The sequence below is a fragment of the Genypterus blacodes genome, unplaced genomic scaffold (assembly GCF_046128005.1).
Source record: "Genypterus blacodes isolate CSIRO-AG114 ecotype Tasmania unplaced genomic scaffold, CSIRO-AGI_Gbla_v1 ptg000076l_1, whole genome shotgun sequence".
NCBI lineage: Eukaryota > Metazoa > Chordata > Actinopteri > Ophidiiformes > Ophidiidae > Genypterus > Genypterus blacodes.
The window spans coordinates 3,013,940-3,034,301 of record NW_027466885.1 but is presented as its reverse complement, the minus strand read 5'-3'; the positions used below and the strand labels follow the sequence as shown (position 1 = coordinate 3,034,301).

Below are 20,362 nucleotides of genomic sequence, written 5' to 3'. Positions count from 1 at the left end.
AGGCTTTGTGTGAGTATTTACATTGTACAGATCGGCTGCCAACTTCTCGATGTACTGCTTCAGCTTATCCGCCGTCTTCAAGCCGTCCTGGAAGAAACTGCGGAACAGATAGACAGATGAATGACGCTGGAAGTTGACTTTCACAATTATAAATATGATACGGTGAAGTCATTCATGACAAAAACCAAACTGTCCGGCGTTACGTTGTGCTCCTTTGGTTACGGGACGGTGGGGAAAGAGACTGCTGCAGTTTATGTTTAATGTATAGGCCGACTTTGCCCTGATGTCTTCAGCACTTGGCACAGCCCTGAGCGCTGCTGGGCCGTGCTGCTGACCAGGTCCCACCGCTGATTTGCAGTGGTGCCTACAAACGTCCTGAAATCCGTTACGGACCTGACAGTGGCACACACCTCATTGCGGTGCTGGGACCACAAATCACAGGGAATGACCTCGTTCTCCTCCTCCTCCTCACGCCCGACCATCTCTCTTTCTTTGGGAGGCATCTTTCCTCTCGCTTGTTTTCTCTCCCTCTGCGCTTCCACGATCTCACATCTCTCCTCCCACCACAACCAACTGTCCATGTGAGATACTGCTGCTCTTACAGGACGAGTGCCAGAACTTAGACACCATTCTTGCCTTTTTAGTTATTCAAACTGGTGAATCTAAATGAGATGAATATCTAAACATAGAAATATATATAAATCTGTATAAATCTCTATGTATTAATATATTTATACACACTGATACACTGGGGATTTTACAGAATTTAATGATTTTCTGGCAAAATAACAGTCACAGATTGTTTTTTTGGCGATAATGTGGCGCTCACTCACTCCGTCGTCTGTTTAAGAGAACCTTCTGGAACCAAAGAGACTGCGCCATGAAACACGTGTGAAAGCCTCTCGAAGCTCCTCTACGTCAAGTTATGCATTTAACTAGATAGAAATATCTTCACCATGGCCTCGCACGAGCGTTTTCCGATGACCTTTGACCCTGAAATGTCTATAATTCTCCATGCATCACTGCCCTGTAGTGACGTCCTGGTGTTGCTGCTGGAACAATGTCGCTCTGTAGCGCAGAGAAGCTATGATACATACACTGTACGTTCAGATGCTCAACTTATATATAAAATGTCAGTGACCTAGTTTGGATTACTTGAACTTATAATAGACACATTCTTTTATCTGAACAGCCTTCCTCAGTAACTCCATCCACTGCCTCTATACTTCCAATCCATCTCCCCCCGTCGCCTTTCTATCCATCAGAGCCCAGGTTGAACAGATTAACGGGGAAGCTGCATTGTTTTGTCGTGACAGGTCTTAGCAACGGCGAGAGAACTTTGTCATTCTGTCCCAGGACGTTGTGAGCTTGCGGTTCTGGCGTGGAGGGCGCTCCTTTCTCCGCCCCGCCAACTCCCACAGCTGTCAGGACGGATCTACGTGAGGACCCGCGCATATTTATGAGAGCTATATAAATGAATACGGATAAATCATACGGAGCGAGGGAGCGACCCTTAGCGTGTTTCAAAGGCTTTCATCCTGATCTTAGGCGCTGTGATGCACATGCTGGGGGAGCTTGGCGTGTTCTGGTTGGTACTTACTTGCACTGTGCGTGGTAATACTTGATCAGGTTCTGGAGGAGGTCCACTCCTTTCTTGGTCTTGATCTCATTTACTTTGATCAGGTACTGCAAAGCAAAACAGAGATGTAGAGAGTTCAATCACGGGTGGAAATTCAGGGGTCCACTTAAAGGCATTTTTGGGAATAATGAGGAATTAGGATAATGCAATATGGAGACTGGAGCTCTGCCGTAGACACTCACAAACACTCGGATGCGATTATCATAATTCAGAGTGCACATATGCTTTAGGAAGTCGGAGCCTTTGAAGTAGGAGCCAAGACTGGGCTTGACACTGTGGGAGTGAGGACCAGACGGGTAAACAAAGCCATAATAATAGAGAAAATGCTTTGCAGGACAAGAGGGCCTTGATCTAAAAGAGGTATAACAACTTCTTCATGAGCCTTATAATGAAAGCCTCTGCAGAAACTCTTTGTGTGTGACGATTCAAAAACGAGCGCACACCAAACACATTCATAAATAAATAATCGGAGCTAATCCCACGGTGAACCGCGCCAAAGAGATTTACAAAGAGTCGCAATTTAATCTGTGACACAACGGCTTTCTGGAGCATCCGTACAGTTTCACTTTGCTATTTATCACGCAGTGCTTAGTGTGGACGCATGCACAGGGGGGCAGCGTGTGGGCGAGCGTGTATGCATGCATGCGTTCTCCCTTTGTTTGCCCATCATCGCTTTGAGCGCAGGGAGATTATACCGCGTTTTTGTCCGCGCCCTGTGTGGGGTTTTGTTGTTTTGGAGAGCACTGCTGCATCTGCGTGTTTGGACTCTTTTGTGTGAATGAGCTTTATTCTGCCGCGTCTGGTGGACGAATAATGCAGCCCGCTGATCCCCTCGGCCTTTCCGACACCCCCTCACGGCGTAGGACGGGAAGAGTGAGAGAGTGAGAGAGAATGAGAGAGTGAGAGAGAGAGAGTGAGAGCGTCCTGTAATCTGGTGATTGAGTAACAGGGGGAGGGAGCGAGCGGCCGTGAGATTGAGCGAGAGAGCGAGAGAGAGAGAGAGAGAGAGAGAGAGAGAGAGAGAGAGAGAGAGAGAGCACGCAACAGAGAAATGAGGTTAAGTGGGATGAACAGACTGTAGCGCTGACTGCACCACTGTCCCACACCCACACCGCCGCTATTTCCAGCCGTGCTCACGCTTAATTTACTTACTCCGTCTCTTCTTTGTGTTGGTATAGCTGCTTCCTAAACCCACAATAACAACCCTCCTTTATATTTTACACTCATTAAATCAGGCAAAAAACCTACGATACGATGACTCAAATTCTACACGTAAAAAGCTATTCGAGACGCAATTAGAACAATTGTAACGATTCTGTGGCATGACAAGCCCCAAACAGAGCTGATGTGGTCTGACAGAACTGCGGGTCATTAGTGATGACTCAGTGATTACTCTGCATTGATAACCTCATTAAATCTACCTCAGATCTGAGCCAAAACACACAGATTCAATCTGGTTCTTGTAGCAGAGCCTCTTTTGTTTCTTTCTCTTAATAACCTCAGGATGATCTAACTATCATTTACGGTAAAGGCTGGTCCGGTAACAAGAGGCCAAAAACCACAAAGGCCTTTTGTTTGAGGGTTTGAGCCTGGAACAGCCGACAGGACTCGCACAGTCGCGTGAGGACACAGGGGAGTGAGTCAGAAACAGACTTGTACCTGATCCATAAACATCTGAGCTGCCAGTTGGACTGTTTCAGTAAATAAAGACAACAGTGCTGCTGTAATGTTCGATGTAAAAATCATGATAAATGGGGCAAATGAAATCCTAAAAAGACTGGGGAAAAACACTAGGATTACCTCTTAACATGTGTGAAAAGTGTCATGTATGGACGGACATCATCTCCATACTGGGGTCATCAGAGGTCAGTAGGGGTCATTAGGCTTCTGACAGGAAACCTTAAGCGATACTCTCTCTGCTTTTATTGAGGTTACGTGGTTTCATCCGCTTGTATCTTTATTTTGTTGCTTCCTGATTCTTCTACACTTTTAACAAAACTGAACTACACCACAGACAAAGACGCAACACCAAAGATGCAAACACAGTGGAGCAAACACTTGCGAGTGGCTCCGAGATCGGCTTTGCAGGGGTGGAAAGGGGCTGAAGTGAAGAATTCTGACAAGTAGGAAGCAGCGCAGCAGCAGCCATCGGAGCGTTATGTAATTTGAGTTAAAAAAAAAAAACCCTAGCAGGATAAAACAGTGAAGCAGGCGTAGGCGTCAGCGCCCACCACCAGAGGCTGTTAGGCAGAGCGGAGAGAGAGTTCTTACAGTTTGTTCTGATTCTCTGTGGCACACAAAGCTCACATTTGGTTTAGTCTCAATTCTGTCAAACCTGGAGACTATGAGCTTACATGACATCATAAAACTAACACAAGTGATTATTCCTGTATGGATTGTTAGGGTTTCAACACTTCCTTTGACATACTTCATTCCTGCGTTTCAGGATTGCAGCATTTCCTGTCCTGGGTCTTCGCTGTTTTGTAGTCATAGTTATTAGTTATTAGATGCTCTGATCTTGTTTGTCTCATAGCAACGATCTGTACATCTCTCAACTGGCTTGTTTCTTAAAATGACACAATAAAAATATCTTCATCCTTTTCCCATCTAAGGTTCTCGCTCGACTTGTCATGGTTAGAATAATCAATAAATAATCAAACCAGTCTAAAAGTTAGTATTTAATATTTCATCGTTTCACAAAATTTCAAACCACCGCATGGTTTTCATTTTGCTCTCATCCGCAGTGACGCACGGTGAGGTTTCAGTTGCTCGCAGGACTCGGCTCTAACCTGTGGCCTCCGAGTTAAAAGACCCACTGAGCCATGAAGCCACTCTGCTGCCCCACAAAACCGGCAGTGTGTGCTGACTCATCGTTTCATTACCCACCTCGCACATCTGGAGCTGGAAGAGGCGCCGCTCCTTCTCCATCTCCTCGGCGATCTCGGCGCCGGTGATCTCGGTCCGGATCATCCCGTGCTGCTTGGCGTGCTCTCGCTTCTCCTTCTCGATCTTGGTGCTGACAGAAGAGAGGAGAGGACGAGTCACCGCGTCAGTTTGTCACATTGAGGGAATTACAAATACGTGGCTGAGGTGAACATGCGGCGCTCCAACGTCTCACTTAAACGATCCACTTACAACTTGGCCTCGTAGTCTTTCCAGGCTTTGTCAAAGGGCTTCTTTATGTCCTGAAAAACACAAGTGGGCACGAATCAGCGACTACAACTACAAGGTCACCATGGCAACAGAGTTATTTGCAGAGCTGAATCGCTACCAGAGGCCCAGCGAAGGGCGCACGCTCCGCGCACGATTTACGCGCTGCTGCATAGCCAACGAGTGGCCACGCCCCTTATTGTGAACCGAATCTCAGCAGTTCATGACCCAGTTATTTGCCACGCACGCCTCAAGCACAACGCAGGGCCACTGTTTACTTCTCCAGGATTTACAGTGTGATCCTTTAAACAGAGGCAGAGGGCTCACTCCCACAGGGCGCACACGCACACGCACACGCACACGCACACGCACACACACACACACACACACACACACACACACACACACACACACACACACACACACACACACACACACACACACACACACACACACACACTCTAAAGCCGAGCGATGAATAGAGCGATGTGCTGACGAGGCTTCCGCCCCCCCCCCCCTGCCCCGCCGAGCCCGAGCTGTCCCACGGGGCTCCGGAAGAGAGAGAGCGAGGAACAGCAGGAAGAGAAGCAGTGTTACGGTAAATCTCACCCCCTTCACGCCTTTCAGGTCGCCCTTCAGCAGCGAGTCCAGGGTGAAGATCACATTGTGGCTGAGGCTCTGGAGCTGCAGAGGGACACAGAGGGAGAAGTTTAAGCGCCGGGGGCCAAAGTTCGAAGAAACCAAAACTTTGAGAATAAAGTCAAAAGGTGCCCCAATGTTACGAGAGTGAAGTTGTAATATTTCATGTTAATGTCAGAACACTTAAAGCAATCTGGTGCTTTCCAGTGCTGTTGAGAAATGGGAAATACCAACTTTACAATGCAACAGAGCACAAACTGGATTCTTGATGTCTTTTCACCTTTAAGGCTGGCAGAAAATGGCCTCAACAAATGGGAAAAAAAGCCGAAAAGAAACAACCTGATGCACTTACAACTATTCTATGTATTTCCTTACAAAATACTCTCTCCTGTTTGCTCATATACGCACAATTCCTACTTTATACTACATCAGCATTTCTTCCCAGAATATTACAACCTTATTCTGCCACTGTCTTTATTATTTCTTAAGCAGGGGCCCTAGTATGTTGTTGTTACATTAAGCCATAGAGACAAATATTCAATTGGAATTATGCTGCTGTGTATAAACAATAACAAGAGCCGGGCCAAAATGAGCATCAATGCAAGTTTGGTCTATTAGAGAATTAGCAAACACTGGGTGCTGCAGGCGTCTCGGGTGGCTCCAGCATTGCTCAGCAGCTCTAACCGTAAGGATCAGCAAGGTCGTTTACTACAGGGCTAAGCATTAAAGTCCCTGTTGTTAGCCAAGGCTGCACAGACGCAGCAACGGTCAAGGAAGTAAACAACGCTTAATGGCCACTAATGTGCTTCTTAAGTGCCTCTGGTACATATGGCCGACGTCAGGATCAATCTACTACTGGCCGGCTGCCTGCTTACGCTAACAGCCAGATGCTACAAACTGTCACCATCTCGCTGTCGAACGCCCAGAAAGAAATACATTTACTCCCTCAACAAATAGTGCTAAAGTGGTGAAGGTGCCCAGAGTCTCTAAAACGCTTGTATTCCAGCCAATAACACGCAGGGTGTCGAGGACGAGTACTATTTATTTATCAATACTCAATACTGTAGTACTACATTCAATAAAATACTCAAGATGCAAAAAGTCAAGGAAAAAAGGGAGGAAACGTCTTTAGATCATTTTGTCGTCTATGCTGGAATGGGCAAAACGCAGGTATCGCCAACAGGTGGGTGATTTAGGAAGGTTTCAACATGGACACACACATACACACATGCACACATGCGCACACACACAGACACAGAGGAGCTCACGGTGCTGCCAAGTGTATTTATGGAGCCTAATCTGGCCGTCAGCCACACAGGAAGAGCGAGAGGGAGAGAGAGAGACAGGGATCGAGGGAGGGAGAGTGAGAAGGGGGGAGAGAGAGAGAGACAGAGGCAGAGGGAGGGAGAGTGAGAGAGAGAGAGGGAGAGCGAGAGAGGGGGAGAGTAAGGGAGAGTAAGGGAGGGAGAGTAAGGGAGGGAGAGAGAGAGCGAGGGGCAGAGAGAGGGAGAGTGAGAAGGGGGGAGAGAGAGAGAGAGAGAGAGAGAGAGACAGAGGCAGAGGGAGGGAGAGTGAGAGTGAGAGTGAGAGAGAGAGAGGGAGAGAGAGAGAGGGGAAGAGGGAGAGTAAGGGAGGGATAGTAAGGGAGGGAGAGAGAGAGCGAGGGACAGAGAGAGGGAGAGTGAGAGAGAGTAAGGGAGGGAGAGAGAGGAAGGGGGGGGGACTGGCTCCTTTTCCAGCAACAATCACTCACAGAGGATTCAAGCAGGACACATTCTTCAACAGAGATTTCAGGGTGAATCCACAGCAGGCAGATAAGTGCTGCGTCTGTAAAAACAACAGAAACCCCCAGACCCCTGCTCAGGCTGCGAGGTGGGCACAGCTGCTTTTCCTCACACTTCCTTGATGAGCACGTCCTCTTCTGCTTCTTTTGGATTCACATCCTCACGATCTCTGCGACACGTCATAACATTAACCCTTAAGCCACCGTCACTCTAATCCTCCTCTTAACCTGAAACACTAAATCCAAATCCGCCACCACCAAGAAGTGAGGGCTGAAAATATGTTTTCCTTCTATTTCTATCCAGGAAAAGAGACACAAATAGACATACACACACACACACACACACACACACACACACACACACTAAGGCCGCGGCTTTGATGACACAATGACCTCTGCTGGTGCGGACGCTTTGGACTCACCAGGTTCTTCAGCAGGGCGGACAGCTCCTTGGTCAGGGAAGAGAACTTGACGAAGGCCGTCCCCAGGTCAGGGTTGTCCCGGCTGATGAAGTTGCTGCCGAATTTGTCCAGAGCGTGAGCGTAGTTCTCCTCATTCTGGACATGGTCTGCGTCGGGAGCAGAGACGGAGAGCAAACGGTTAAATCGGCACATCTCAGCTGACGTGCACGTGGACGGTGAGGAAGGAACGGAAAGAGCCGGAACTCTTGAAATGGTTCATCCCATAATACAGATGCGGGGACAGTTGGTGTAAATCGAGTTTAGCTTATGAGAAAATGGAAAATGAAAGTCAGGTGCAAACATCTCACAGGCATTTCTCCAACAGGAAACCAGAATAACAACAGGAAGACGAGGGGTACGTCCATGAGTCACAGATGTCTCAGATGTGGCAAGAATACTTAATTCCGATACTACAGTGGAAACTACCTTCATGGCCGGAGCAGCAGATGTGCTGCAGCATAGCAACAGTCCGCTAACTGAAGCTGAGCGTTTCTATCAATTCCACACTGAGGAATTTTTAGCCTTTGAGACAAATATGAATGAAAGTAGTTTTCACATAAACGTCAGCAAGATGACGCGTAGGTCTGGGTGAAGCTCAGCCGGAGCCTTCAGTCCAGCGGCTTGTCGTTAAGGCAGAGATGGAGAGGGAATGGGACCATTATTCCTGCTGCAGCCATTTTGAACCTTCATCACATTGGAAACTCTACATGAAAGGGCGAGTATGAGCCTCTTCTGTCTCAAGACTCGGCACCAGAACGCTCAAACATGCATACTGAGACTGATCATCTAGAGATACCTCACACAGCTGACCTCCACTTGTTGTAATTGCTCTTTTGGAGACCTTTGTAGTCTTCACAACAAGAATACTACAAAGGGCCTCTTTCCTTAAGTACAAACAAAAGGTTTGTGGCCCGAACATCCCAAACTGTCAATTTAAAAGGGAGGAGGCTGCTTTCAAAAGTACACAGTGGAAAATTACTGAGGATGCGAGACACAGCGAGGAGCCACACACACTCAGGTGCTGCTGCTGCTGCTGCATGCTGGGACAGAAACAAAAACGCCGTGCCACAATCAGAGCAATGTTCCACACAAAAGAGCAGACGCTACCGTTTTTTGAAGAAATCCTGACTCTGCTGTGTTTTTATTTGATGTTGTTTGCACACGGAGGAACACTTGGCCTCACCTTGTCCTGAATTGTAGATGGCCTTGACTGACTTCTTCACCTTCTGCAGGGAGGTCCGGTCTTGGTCCAGCGCCTGAGAACAGACAAAGGAAAAACAAACCTTAAATAAAGCCACAACAAAGCTATTTTTCTTTAACGGTGCAGCAAACTGGAGGGATTCAGGGCGCGACAGCAATATCTGCTTGGTAATTCAAAGCGAGCGTGTATGCAGAGCGCTCAGAGCAACGGGTTTGACCTGAATGTGGCAGGAATCATTATTTCAACACTGCTGACTGCTGGAGCAAAGCAAAGCCCCTGCCTCCAAACGCCAACATCAAGCAAGAGTGTGTGTTTCTACCGCCGTTACTCATCGTTAGACTCGCTCAAACGCTGTTTTTTTACAGCCAGTCCACCATTTTAAAATGACGAATGATACCAATACAAAACCTATCGGTGCCATAGATCAGCGGCAGAGGTTGGGATTTACGCCGCTAAAGGCTCCAACGTGAGGAAAACACATCATGGGGAACGATGTCCACCGACAAGAGAAAGCCATTAAGAGGCACTGTTGCTCCGTTTGCTCCCCGTCACACCAAATAACAGCTACGACTCAAACGTCACCGCACTGGAACGCGTTCAAAGGCACGCGAACGCACCACGGGACGCACCAGGCCGACTGACGCACCAGCCCTCTAATCTTCGGCGGGCGGGACGGACGAGGCAGAGGAGACGGTTGAGCCTGACACGCTCAGGGTGTTACGAGGTCGGTTTGTGGCCTCATTTATCAAATATTGATCGGAGTTAAAAAATATGGTGATAAAGATTAAGCCTGTAATGTTCCTCAACTGTGTTTTTTGTTATCGTAGCTTCGACCCAAAAAAAACTCGCTGCCTTCTCCCCCTCTAATTCTATTTCTATTTTCACAGTTATTCCTTTAAAGTGCATTGTAAAGTAGGTTTATGTTACCGAGTTTTGGAAAATACATAAAAATCCCAAAGCACTCTGGTTTTTGTGGACTTTCTGGATCATGCCACACCATCTTTCCATTTTCAAAGCAAACTAGAGCCATTTTTAGTTAGTGTTGTCGATGAACCAAGAATAGAAGTGTGTCACGACCACCGCAACTGACCTCAGACCAAATGTGTTCTATAATAAACAGTTATCTTTGGATCTTAACAACTCAGTGTGTGTACACAAACAGAGGTGTTAACGCAGCAGTGATTTCCCTGATTTCCCTGATTCTTGCTTACACACCAACAGACTGAGGTTGGAAAAGTGGACGTGAAGGCGAGGTTCAGGGTCGCAAACGTTTCATTTCCAGCCCTTTTCTCTGCAGGGAATGGAACCAAAAGACTGTCACACTCACTAATAACACACGACAGACACCAGCAAGAACACACACACACACACACAGAGGGGCTAATTAAATTTCACAACATAATTAAGCCGTCTTTGGCCTTCCCTGGACTCTTCTACGTGGCTCCTCTCCAGTTATGGCGGAGGAAGCAGCGTGGCTCTGGGGGCCCTTTGTGTCGGGGGGGCCGAGCCCTTTGATCCCCTGCTCATGGGAACTGGCTTCAGTGCCTCCACACGCCAGCCTCCTTACTTCACCCACCGTCTGCTTGGTTTGCATACGTCCAAAGTGGGCGTGTGTCAGTAGAGTCATCAGGGCCAGTATTGTTCTGTTGTGCAGCACTTTCAATTACGGAGAAAGGGTGCAAATTGGGGTTGACAATTTGTGGGGTGCATTGGTACAAAATTACTATTTCAAGTATAAGATGTTTTATGGACTAAGTATCTTGACCTACAATAGCCATTCCAAAACCTACAATTCAATTTTGATGGCTGAATATTGGAATATTGATCACGATAAAAGCTTCTAATTAAATGACTGAACATTGCGTGTACAGAAAAGTAACTTCCAAATATCTTCAGTTTCTGCAGACAAAACATTTCTTTACCCAACTTCCAACATGATAAATGTGCATTAACCATAACACAACAAACTACAGGTCATCACCAAGCCCGCCTTTCCCCTGTGCACAACAACAACAACACAACAACACAACGCTGGGTTTAAGCCGTTCCGCAACAACAGCTGCAGAGGTAGAAAAAAGGCTGGGATGTGATTCTGTGATTATTGTGAGGTTGCGGTGCTGCGCGCTGATTAGGGTGAAGAGGACAAAGCAGAGGCTGAGCATGTTGAGAGCAGCTGGCGCCTCCACCCAAGGGTCACCCATAATCCACTTTGTCTGTGCTCTTAATTAAATATCCAGCTTTAATGTGAGGCGGCCTTTGGAATGAATTTAGTGTTTTGTTGATAGCACCCATACATATTTATTAGATGGCACCCGTTCCTCCCCTTAGAACCCAGGCAGGGTGTCTTATGCCATCGGAACGTCTGTGACCAGTGGTTGGAGTGGCGGTCACAGTGACTAGACGGCTTCATCACGCAAATGTTCATCATGTGTATATTCATGGAGGGGAAAACAAGTTTTAAGTTTGTTTTGGTCCTTGAAACAGGAAGCCAGACTGTAACTTTCAGCTAAATCTCTCTTCAGAAGTCATTACGGGAGACGTCTGACTCACTTTATTGTATACAACCTCAACAGATCGGCCGACTTCATTTTGTACATGTGACACATTGCGCATTCTCTACAAATCCTTGGCAACAGGCGAGAATGCGTCCAAACTCTGCTCTCAGAAAAGGCCGACAACTATTGAGTATAGTCGCAGGATTGTTCTTATCTGCCAGCAGCCAGGCCCACACACGGCCCAGTGGGACCAACGTGCGTGAGGACGCCAAACATCTGTGGTGGCATGTTGCTCCCACCTAAACATAACATGATGCGGCAGGATGCAGGGGGGGGGTCAAGGGTTAACTGGAGGAGGGAGGTAAAAGGGTGGCGGCCCTGCTGGGTGCCTCAGGAAGAACAGACCGAGGGCAGGGGGTTCGAGGTCAATGGGATCTCAGGGAAATAAACGTGGCAGCGCTGCTATCATGGGCCACTGTAGGTCGTATGTGGACAGGAGTTTGTATCTTCTGGATTATTTTGATACATTTCTGACCAGAATAGAATGCGCTGAAGTCACACTCCTCTTAAAAAGCCTCAGGAAGGTCAATGGGGCACAGAAGGCTAGGAAAAGGTCAAATCTACCATAAGTTTCCTCTAGTAAATGCCCTCATGTCTCTTCTTGACCTTTCCACTTCTTCATACCCCAAAAACAACCACACCCACACACCAGCAGTCCAGCTCGGGAGGTCAAAGGCCCATCGGGGGGGGGGGGGCACTGGGGTACTGCGGGGGGGTGAAGCCACTGGACATGACTGACTGGAGGCCGTCTCAGCTTCACGCTTCCTGGCCAAGGTCTTATCCTCCCTCAGCAGTCCTGCCGTTTCCTCTGCAGTCGTCCTCTCACAGGAAGCAGGAAGCAGCCATACTTGTCAGTGTCCCGTCCTGGGGTCAGCAACCCCTACGTCTGATGACATCAACTGCTGACAGATGAAAAAAACACATCGGTGGTCTCCCCCTCCGTCTCCTTCTCGTCTCAGTCCCTTCTTCTCCTCCACCCCGGTATTTGGCATTGGACAGGAGGAAGGCTGTGCGGTTACCAAGGAGATGTGATCCGGCTGTCTCACACATCGCCTCAACATTCTTCACTGTGGAGATTGCGGGAAGCTGCTCTGAGTAACCAAACCAGTCAGCAGCTCCATGTTTGTCAGCGAAGCCACTGTGGCACAATTTACTCTTCACCCACCGAGCACAGTAAAGGACACGGCAAAGGACACGGCAAGGGACACAGCAAAGGACACGGTGCCCGAGTGGACGCTGACATTTGCTTATTGCTAATTTGATAATTATTTCCCAGAAGACACAAGCAGGAAAGGACATAATTACCTAAGAACGTCCCCAGAGCCAAAACATGCGACTAAAAGCATCTGCAGTTTCAATTCTTGGACTGAAAGTGACCAGATCGTCTTTCTCAACATCAGACAGAGACTCTGCTTTCTACATTTCTACTACAAGGAACTCAAACTGTTCCCCTGTATTACTGACAACAATGTTATGAACCATTAGGAATTGATTTAACCTATTTTATGTTCATGAAAGCTTTCCTGGAATCATCATATGTTTGGAGGAAGAGGCAGAAGGTAACTGGAGCCAGCTATGAAGAAGTGGCTCCTCAGGCAATCAAGGAGGCCACATGTTCAACCATGCGGCAGGAAAACCTGCAGCTGCAGCTTCTCCTCTGGCTGAGATGTTTTTATTTCACAAAATGTCCCCAAATGTGGAAATGAGCCCATTAAAACAGATCATTTCCTCCTTCCTAGAGTTTTCAGACACATCTAACCGTGTCAGGATGAAGAAGTCCTGACTCTACTCAGTCGTCTTGTCAGGTCCGTTTGTCTGTCTGCGAGTATATGTGGCATAACTCAAGCAGGAAGGGTGGGGAGCCGTTTTCATTGGCAGGAAACGAGTGCACATCCCTTTCTCTGGGACTGTAGCCGGAGAAGCCTTCAGCCCTCCGAATGGAATGGGAAAAATGGGAGGATGTAACGTTTCCAAAAGCAGCTGAGGTTCAGATGGCCTACTTCTCACATGCTGCGCCGAGGAGAGCGGCCGCCTGACAGGGGTGCTGCTCGTGTTTGGAGGCTGATCAGGACCACCACAAGGCCAATATAGTGCGCCTGAAGGGAGACTATATGTAGACTACATGTATAGCGCTTGAAGGTGAATGAAAACCAATCGACCAATCAAAGGGATGGAAGAGGGAGGGAGGCAGTAGCTCAGTTGGTAGAGCTTCCGCTTGCGATCCGGAGGGTGGCTGGTTCGAGTCCCTGCCGAGGTGCCCCTGAGCAAGGCACCGAACCCTCAATTGCTCCCCCCTCTGCGAAGGGTGGTAATGTAATGTAAGTCGCTTTGGATAAAAGCGTCTGCCAAATGATCGTAATGTAATGTAATGTAATGTAATGTAACAAAAGGCTGTAAGAGCTCTCTGACGCTACGTTTAAGTGCTTGTAGGGGGAAACTCCCTGGCTGTCATACTGCAGCCATTTGAATGTCATAACAATAGATGCTGTTATTCATGGAAATTAAGATCAATATCATGATGTACTAGCCTGCACTGCCCCGTTTGTCATCCTGGCTCCATTTTCCAATGACATCGTTCATTGGTGCGATTCCAATTTGCTGCCAATTATGAAATATCAGAAGGAGGAGCCTCTGATTAAGGCCCCAATGCATCAGACAGGAAGTCAGAACTGTCCCTGCGTCAACGGTACCGCTTGATAATGACGATTTGGGAGGGAAAAAGTCAGTGGTGTTGTTCCGCGTACGCACAGTTTGCACTTAATGAGCTAAATGAGTTGAAATATGCAAACGTGCTGGTATTGTCTTATAACACCAACATCCATCACAAGCATTATATATTGGATCTCTGGTGTCATTAGCTAATGTACTCTTCTATTGAGGAAATATGACTACGAATGATGTTACCGCAATTCCTTGACCACTTAGAGAAGTCAGTACAAATCAGAGAGGACTTAATGCCTCTGTAAGTGTCCTGCTCTCTCTCCCCTCCCGTGATTGCTGCGGATGACGTTTGCGGCCAGGAAATACATCTGCAGAGCGAGAAACGAGCCGCTGAGCTTAGCGAGACCGCACAATGGATCGAGCCAACTTCCTGAGCTGCGAGGACAACAGGTCTTCGCCGCCGATCTTGAGAGACTCTCTGTGTGAGAACTGACACCTTTGCGTGCAGGTGGGAGGGAGTCAAGCCACGCGTGTTAGATTCACACGTCGTTTGGCGACTTCCCCCTTCTGCGACGCTCGGCGATCTTGCCGCTCTCTCTGCTCACCTCGTTTTGAGCAATGTTCTGACAATCCCACACCCACGCACTGCAGCGTTAAACACACAAGCATACCTTGATCTGTGCATGCACCAGCTGAGACGTTCTTATTCACGTGAAACAGCTGAGGCCTTGTTCTATTAACAGAGATCCGGTTGGATTTATCCAAACTTGATACGTGTTCACCGTCTCCTCCCTCCCTCCCTCATGTCACTGAGAGGCCCTTTGTTGAGGTCCAGGGTCAAAAAAAGAAGCAAATGTTCGCAAAGAAACCTCAAAAATGTGACAAAGAGTCCATAATCTACGAATAACAGAGCTCAAGATAATAAACTACAGTGGAATAACATGTTGGTTGTACTGTAATGCACTCACACAGCAGTCCTGGTTAGAAATTTGTTAATTGATTACTGATAACAAGAGCCTTACTATGCATTTGTATGTACTATATGTGTTATTTTAATCGATACAGCTATCATATTGTAGTCAACAAATACTAAACAACAGCCGGCGTAAAGATCATGGTTGCCCCTTGCTTCACCGGTTCTGTGTAGGTTGATAAGAGAAAACCTAAAATAAACCAGAGCGAGTAGTCGGCTTACATCACTTATCTTTCTCTTATCATCCATCAGCTGATAAGTCTGCCAGTTCTGCTTCCTGCGGCCACCCACACTTGCCGTGAACCTCAAAGAATGCAGCCTGTGAGCTCCTTCCGCGTTCCGTTTCTGCCCCGACTTCAGCTCTTCGGCCCAAAGCACTAGATTCTGCTTTACGTGCGTTCCTTCATGTTTTCTGCAGACGGGTCTCAGATTTCACTCCACTCTTTATGGGAGTCTGCTGGGCGAGAGAGCAGCTATTCCAAAACCACAGGTGTGTTCACTCACACCGGCCATTTGAAAAGTCACACGCTTGTAAGAGGAATCGGCTCACAGTGTTACCAGGACGGCGACTTAAGCTTCCCATTGATGCCCATCCTCCACCTCGATTTGCCCATAATCGACATTTGAGGAAACTAAAAGGGAAGTGAGACTGCGATTCACTGAGATTAATCTGCAATAGAAAGAGAGGAAAACAACTTCCAAGAGCCATTCATGCCTTCAGCTGTTGTGAGGAAGCGGGCATTCATACAGCACTCAGGATTTAGAGACACTAAATCCAGGGCCTTCCTACAAATGCAGTGTTTGGCCAGACAGCAGGCCTCCTAGTTCTGCAGGACAACAACACTCAGAGACAGCAGAGACTCAGTACAGGAAGAGGAGGAAGAAGAGGGTCTGCTGTGTCTGCGGTGCCCTGACGCCGTAGCCCTCATGCTGTTGTGAGCAACGGGCAGTTTTGTGTTGCCGTGTCTGCAGTGCGTGTACTCGGACAAAACATGAGTTGGCATTGTCGAGGGTTGGTATCAAAGCAGGAGCGAAAGAAGTCGCCGTGTTCGCGACGACACCTCATCCGGAAATCAGTTCTGAGCCTCACAGGATAATGACACACGACATCTCAGAGTATCCAAGGGTGGGGTGTTCCTTTATGAATGGGTTTGTAAATATGAACCAGGCTCCACGCTCTAATTTGTGTTTCGTCTCCCGCAGCGGGGGGGGGGGGGCACGGCTGTGTTGTGCTGCTTGTTTGTTGGCTGGTTTGCCGTCTGTGACTGAAATCTGATAATGGGTCTGCGGGCCACAGCTGTTGGCCTCTACCTTCCTGCCACAGCTGCACGGCGTATATCATCAAGGGGCTATTAGCCGGGAGCGGATTAGCCCCCGACCGGGCTCTGCTCCGCCGCTCTGATCCCCCCCCCCCCACCTTTTCCCCCCCGATTTAGGCAAGGAAGAGTCGGTCGGCATTCACATCTGTCTGGAGCCTTCCTCTCGGGGACAGATGGAGCGTCTCGACGGCCATCTTGCGTGCCAACCTTGCATCTCTCCAATGAGACGCAATCGCAAATTCAGTCAGACGTCAAGAGAGTTTGGCGATGAAGCCTTTCTAAAACAAAAATGCGCTTCCATGTGCGTTTGTAGAGACAGTTTGTAACATTTCTACAGGTGTGATGGATAGAACAGCAAAAGGGTTCCACCCAAAGCCACAGATGGAATTGAGACGCAGAAACACCGTCACCATTACTGAGCAGATGGAGAAAAGAGCGCCACCTACAGAACCCTCAACGACACGAAGCCCAAGGGAACCAAGCCTTACTCCTCACGTCTCGTAAACACCATCAAGCGATTGTAATCGGCATTAATTGGCGTAAGCTTACTCAAAGTCACAGACCTAGTTTATGAGATTACCAACAAGTCTTGCATTCGTTCGTTTGCAGAGAGGTAAACTCGTACTCCGACCACGTATACGACGCAGCCCAACTGCACTGCCGCCGCACTGACCACTCACATGTCACCGTATATAAAACAGGAGAATCTCACAAACGTTAAGTGCTGTTTTGCAATGCTGCCCTTAAGTAGAACAAGATGTCATGTGAGAAACAGCGCCAAGGGAGGAAAATGCTCCCATTCATTCACACTGTATGAATCACTGCCATTGGTGACACAAGGGACAAATGATGAATAAAAAGCCATAACTTCATTAATAATTGAAGATGACTCGGCTGTCCTCGTGGGTTGTAAAACGTTGCGGAACGGAGCTTTAAATAACCAGCACCAGGTTTGTTTTATAAAGCCAAGTATGATGAAATCTGCCCCCTTCTCTTGAGTAATTCATTGCTTTTGCCTGATTTCTGAGGGGCAATTCTTTAAGCAATCAGGCAACGAGATAAACTCAAGCGGTTTGTGGCGCGAGAACGGCCAAGTTGTTCTTCAAAAGGACCTAATAAATCCAATTTGAGGACAAAGGCAAAAGTATGTGTGAAGACAAACAGCTCCCTATACATGACGTCGTTTGTGGCTCACATGATCGTCGTGGCGGCTTTGCCCCGAGGTCCTGTGAGCAAATTTACTCCCCGTTCTTCTTTTAAAGTCAAGAAGCAACAACGTCTTAAAGCCGAGATGATGTGCTTTGTTGTTGTTAGCACGTTAATGTTTACTTCCTATAACCTGAGACGCATCAAATCAGTGAACGATTCATATTTTTGTACTGAAACAAACCCGGAGAGCAGAAATAAGAGTGTGTAGACACTGGAATGTGACTGTGGATAACTAGGTAACAAACAAACAAACAAACAGAGCTGGAAGCATCATCAGTGTGGCAGAGGTGATTACACAAAGAATTGTAGTACGTAAAGAGAATCCAAGGACTTTAACTCATCTAATTGTTAACCCTGGTGGAATTAAGCTTGCTGGAGGACAACTACAAGTGAAACGGCTGTTATATAGAAGTGGAAAAGCAGAAGGCTTCTGTCCAAGAGGTCAGGCGCAGCCACGCTTGAATAGAATGACTGTGAAAAGTCAACATTTTCTCTTGTGCAGCCCATGTGATGTGGTGTGAGAGGCCTGCTCAAAGGAATGCCAATGCACTGAGGGTTCCCCTTGTGCTGCTGCTGCTATGCCTCTCTGTGGTTTAGCAAAGCAAAGGGCCAGTGATGCACAGTACCATCTGTGGGGCAAAGGCAGAGACAATACGAGCCCCAGGGGCCATAACAAGAGGACGCGTGAGCCTGCGATGACAAACTTTCCATCATAAAGACTGACAGAAGGACTACACGCAACATTTTCAGGACAGAGAACGTCCCTTTTTCCATTGTCTCGCCGCTTAACACGGCACGGATTCCATCTACATCTGCTATTCTCAACAACCTGAGGGCAAATAATAAAGATAATGATGATTTTATCCGTCTCTCACAGCTAAGGACTCCCAGTTTGCATGTGAAGTACGAATATAATCAGTGACAATTTACTAAAAGTGTGTAACTAAGATTCCATTTGTCATTGGGAAGTTGGTGAAGTTGAAGAATGGAATGGTGGTGGAATTCAACAACAGAATGTCAGACTTTGACAGCAGATGTGTGCAACAACAAGCCGCCGCGCTTAACGCGTTCAAAACACAGGAAGTGCTAATCCCCAAACATGTCACCAAAATAAAACACAAACACGCCGGTTTCCGTTTTGCCACCTATGAACACAAAGCCGTCATCTCCTGTGTCGCAACTGCACGGGGGTTATTTTTACCATCTCATTGTCGTCCAAGATTGTGCGCAAACGATAAACATCTTGGAGTGTCGGGGGCGGGGGGGCAGGGGGACGGGGGACGGAGGAGTGTTTAGGGAGGCAGACGGAGACCGGAGAGGAGGGTGGCCAGTCATGAATAGATTTGTGTCTTTGCACGTCCATCAATAATTGATGCCAGCTGATGAATTAAGACAACGCAACGCTGCGACACCTCCGGGCAGCTCTGTGGAGGCCTGCAGAGGATGACAACACTCCTGCGGGTCAGCGCTCGCCCTCAGGTTACGCCATGAAATATTCACACTGTACCTTTGTATAATTCACCTTGTCAACATACTGGAGGAAATGAGAGGTGGGATGAATGCTTTGGGAGACATTAGGGCTCCATAGAAACCCAGGCCTGGTATCTCTATCTGGGTGTCAACCTAGAGACCGGAGCTTCCACGGAGATGTCAGACACGCCAGAAGGTTCCAGGGCGCATCTTTGCCTTTAGTTGAAACGGTTGCGCCGCATGTTTACTGCTCTTGGGTGCCAGTATAATGGTTCTTCCTTGTCATGTGATCTCTTGCAACAAAAAAAAATTCCACAGCGGCTACCGAAGCCCAGCGAAGCACATGGCGGCCCTTCCAACAGATGTTTTTGGTTTGTGCTTTGAGAGGCGCCCGAGCCAGCGAGGTGATTCATGACGCGGGAGAGCAGACAGAAAGTGCGCTCTGCCTCGAGAATACACACCGCCGCCGCCACTCTGTTTGGAAAAAATGTTCCAGTATTGCGCCGTAATACACTTGTGGATGAAGTGGACCAACCATGTTAATGCTTACATGTTACTTATCTACAAACACACTATGTTAGTCACTGTTAACATGAGTGATGTACTCAAACAGCACAAGTGATCAAGCCAGGAGTCCAAACTGGTTCTGCTTGGGCTCTCCTTCATCCTCACTGCTTATGACGCATCACATGAAACACTGTGGAGGATGAAATCAGACACGTCTCCTTCCCCAACGCGTCGTCTCAAAGTGGGAAAGGAGGTCACGTCCAAGTGAACAATGGAGGTGGATTCCCTGGTTTGATGCTCCATTTAATCAAGACAGGAAATGAAGCCAGGGGAGGGCCGTGGTGACAATTGGATGGGGATGCAGGCAAGCCCTGTCCCCCCCACCCCTTCCCCCCCATGCATGATCAAATGAAAGGTGACACAGCATCATGGAGTGTGACTGAGGGTGTGTGTGTGTGTGTGTCAGTACAGTATTTCACTTTTCTGAGGGAGAGAAGGAGAGATCGATAAATTGTGGTCAGTGTTAAATGTAGTCTGGGGATGCTGTGACTCCCAGTGGCTAGAGAAGGTTTCTCTCTCATTCACTCAGAGAGAGAGAGAGAGAGAGGGGGGAGAGAGAGAAAGAGAGCAAGAGAGAGAGAGAGAGAGAGACTGCGTGCTCTGAAGCTGCAAGTTATGTAATAATGAACACTGAGCTGTAGGCCTGAGTGCACACAACATCCTCCCATTCCCTTCATTCTCCACCATCAGCCACCCACCCACCCACTCACCCCCTCTGTTTGAGTGCAGCAGCTT

At 47.9% G+C, this 20,362-nt stretch overlaps 1 protein-coding gene across 1 annotated transcript in view; it reads right to left on the bottom strand.

The window, feature by feature from the left end:
- The window catches only part of asap1b (ArfGAP with SH3 domain, ankyrin repeat and PH domain 1b), a 40,062-nt gene that overhangs the window by 18,507 nt on the left and 1,193 nt on the right, over positions 1–20,362 (bottom strand). The window contains exons 2-8 of the mRNA XM_076157937.1: positions 8,856–8,928; positions 7,634–7,779; positions 5,399–5,473; positions 4,775–4,824; positions 4,526–4,655; positions 1,601–1,686; positions 22–97 (exon numbers count right to left, since the gene is read on the bottom strand). Of these exons, the coding sequence (XP_076014052.1) occupies positions 22–97; positions 1,601–1,686; positions 4,526–4,655; positions 4,775–4,824; positions 5,399–5,473; positions 7,634–7,779; positions 8,856–8,928 (636 nt within the window). The remainder of the gene's footprint in view (positions 1–21; positions 98–1,600; positions 1,687–4,525; positions 4,656–4,774; positions 4,825–5,398; positions 5,474–7,633; positions 7,780–8,855; positions 8,929–20,362) is intronic.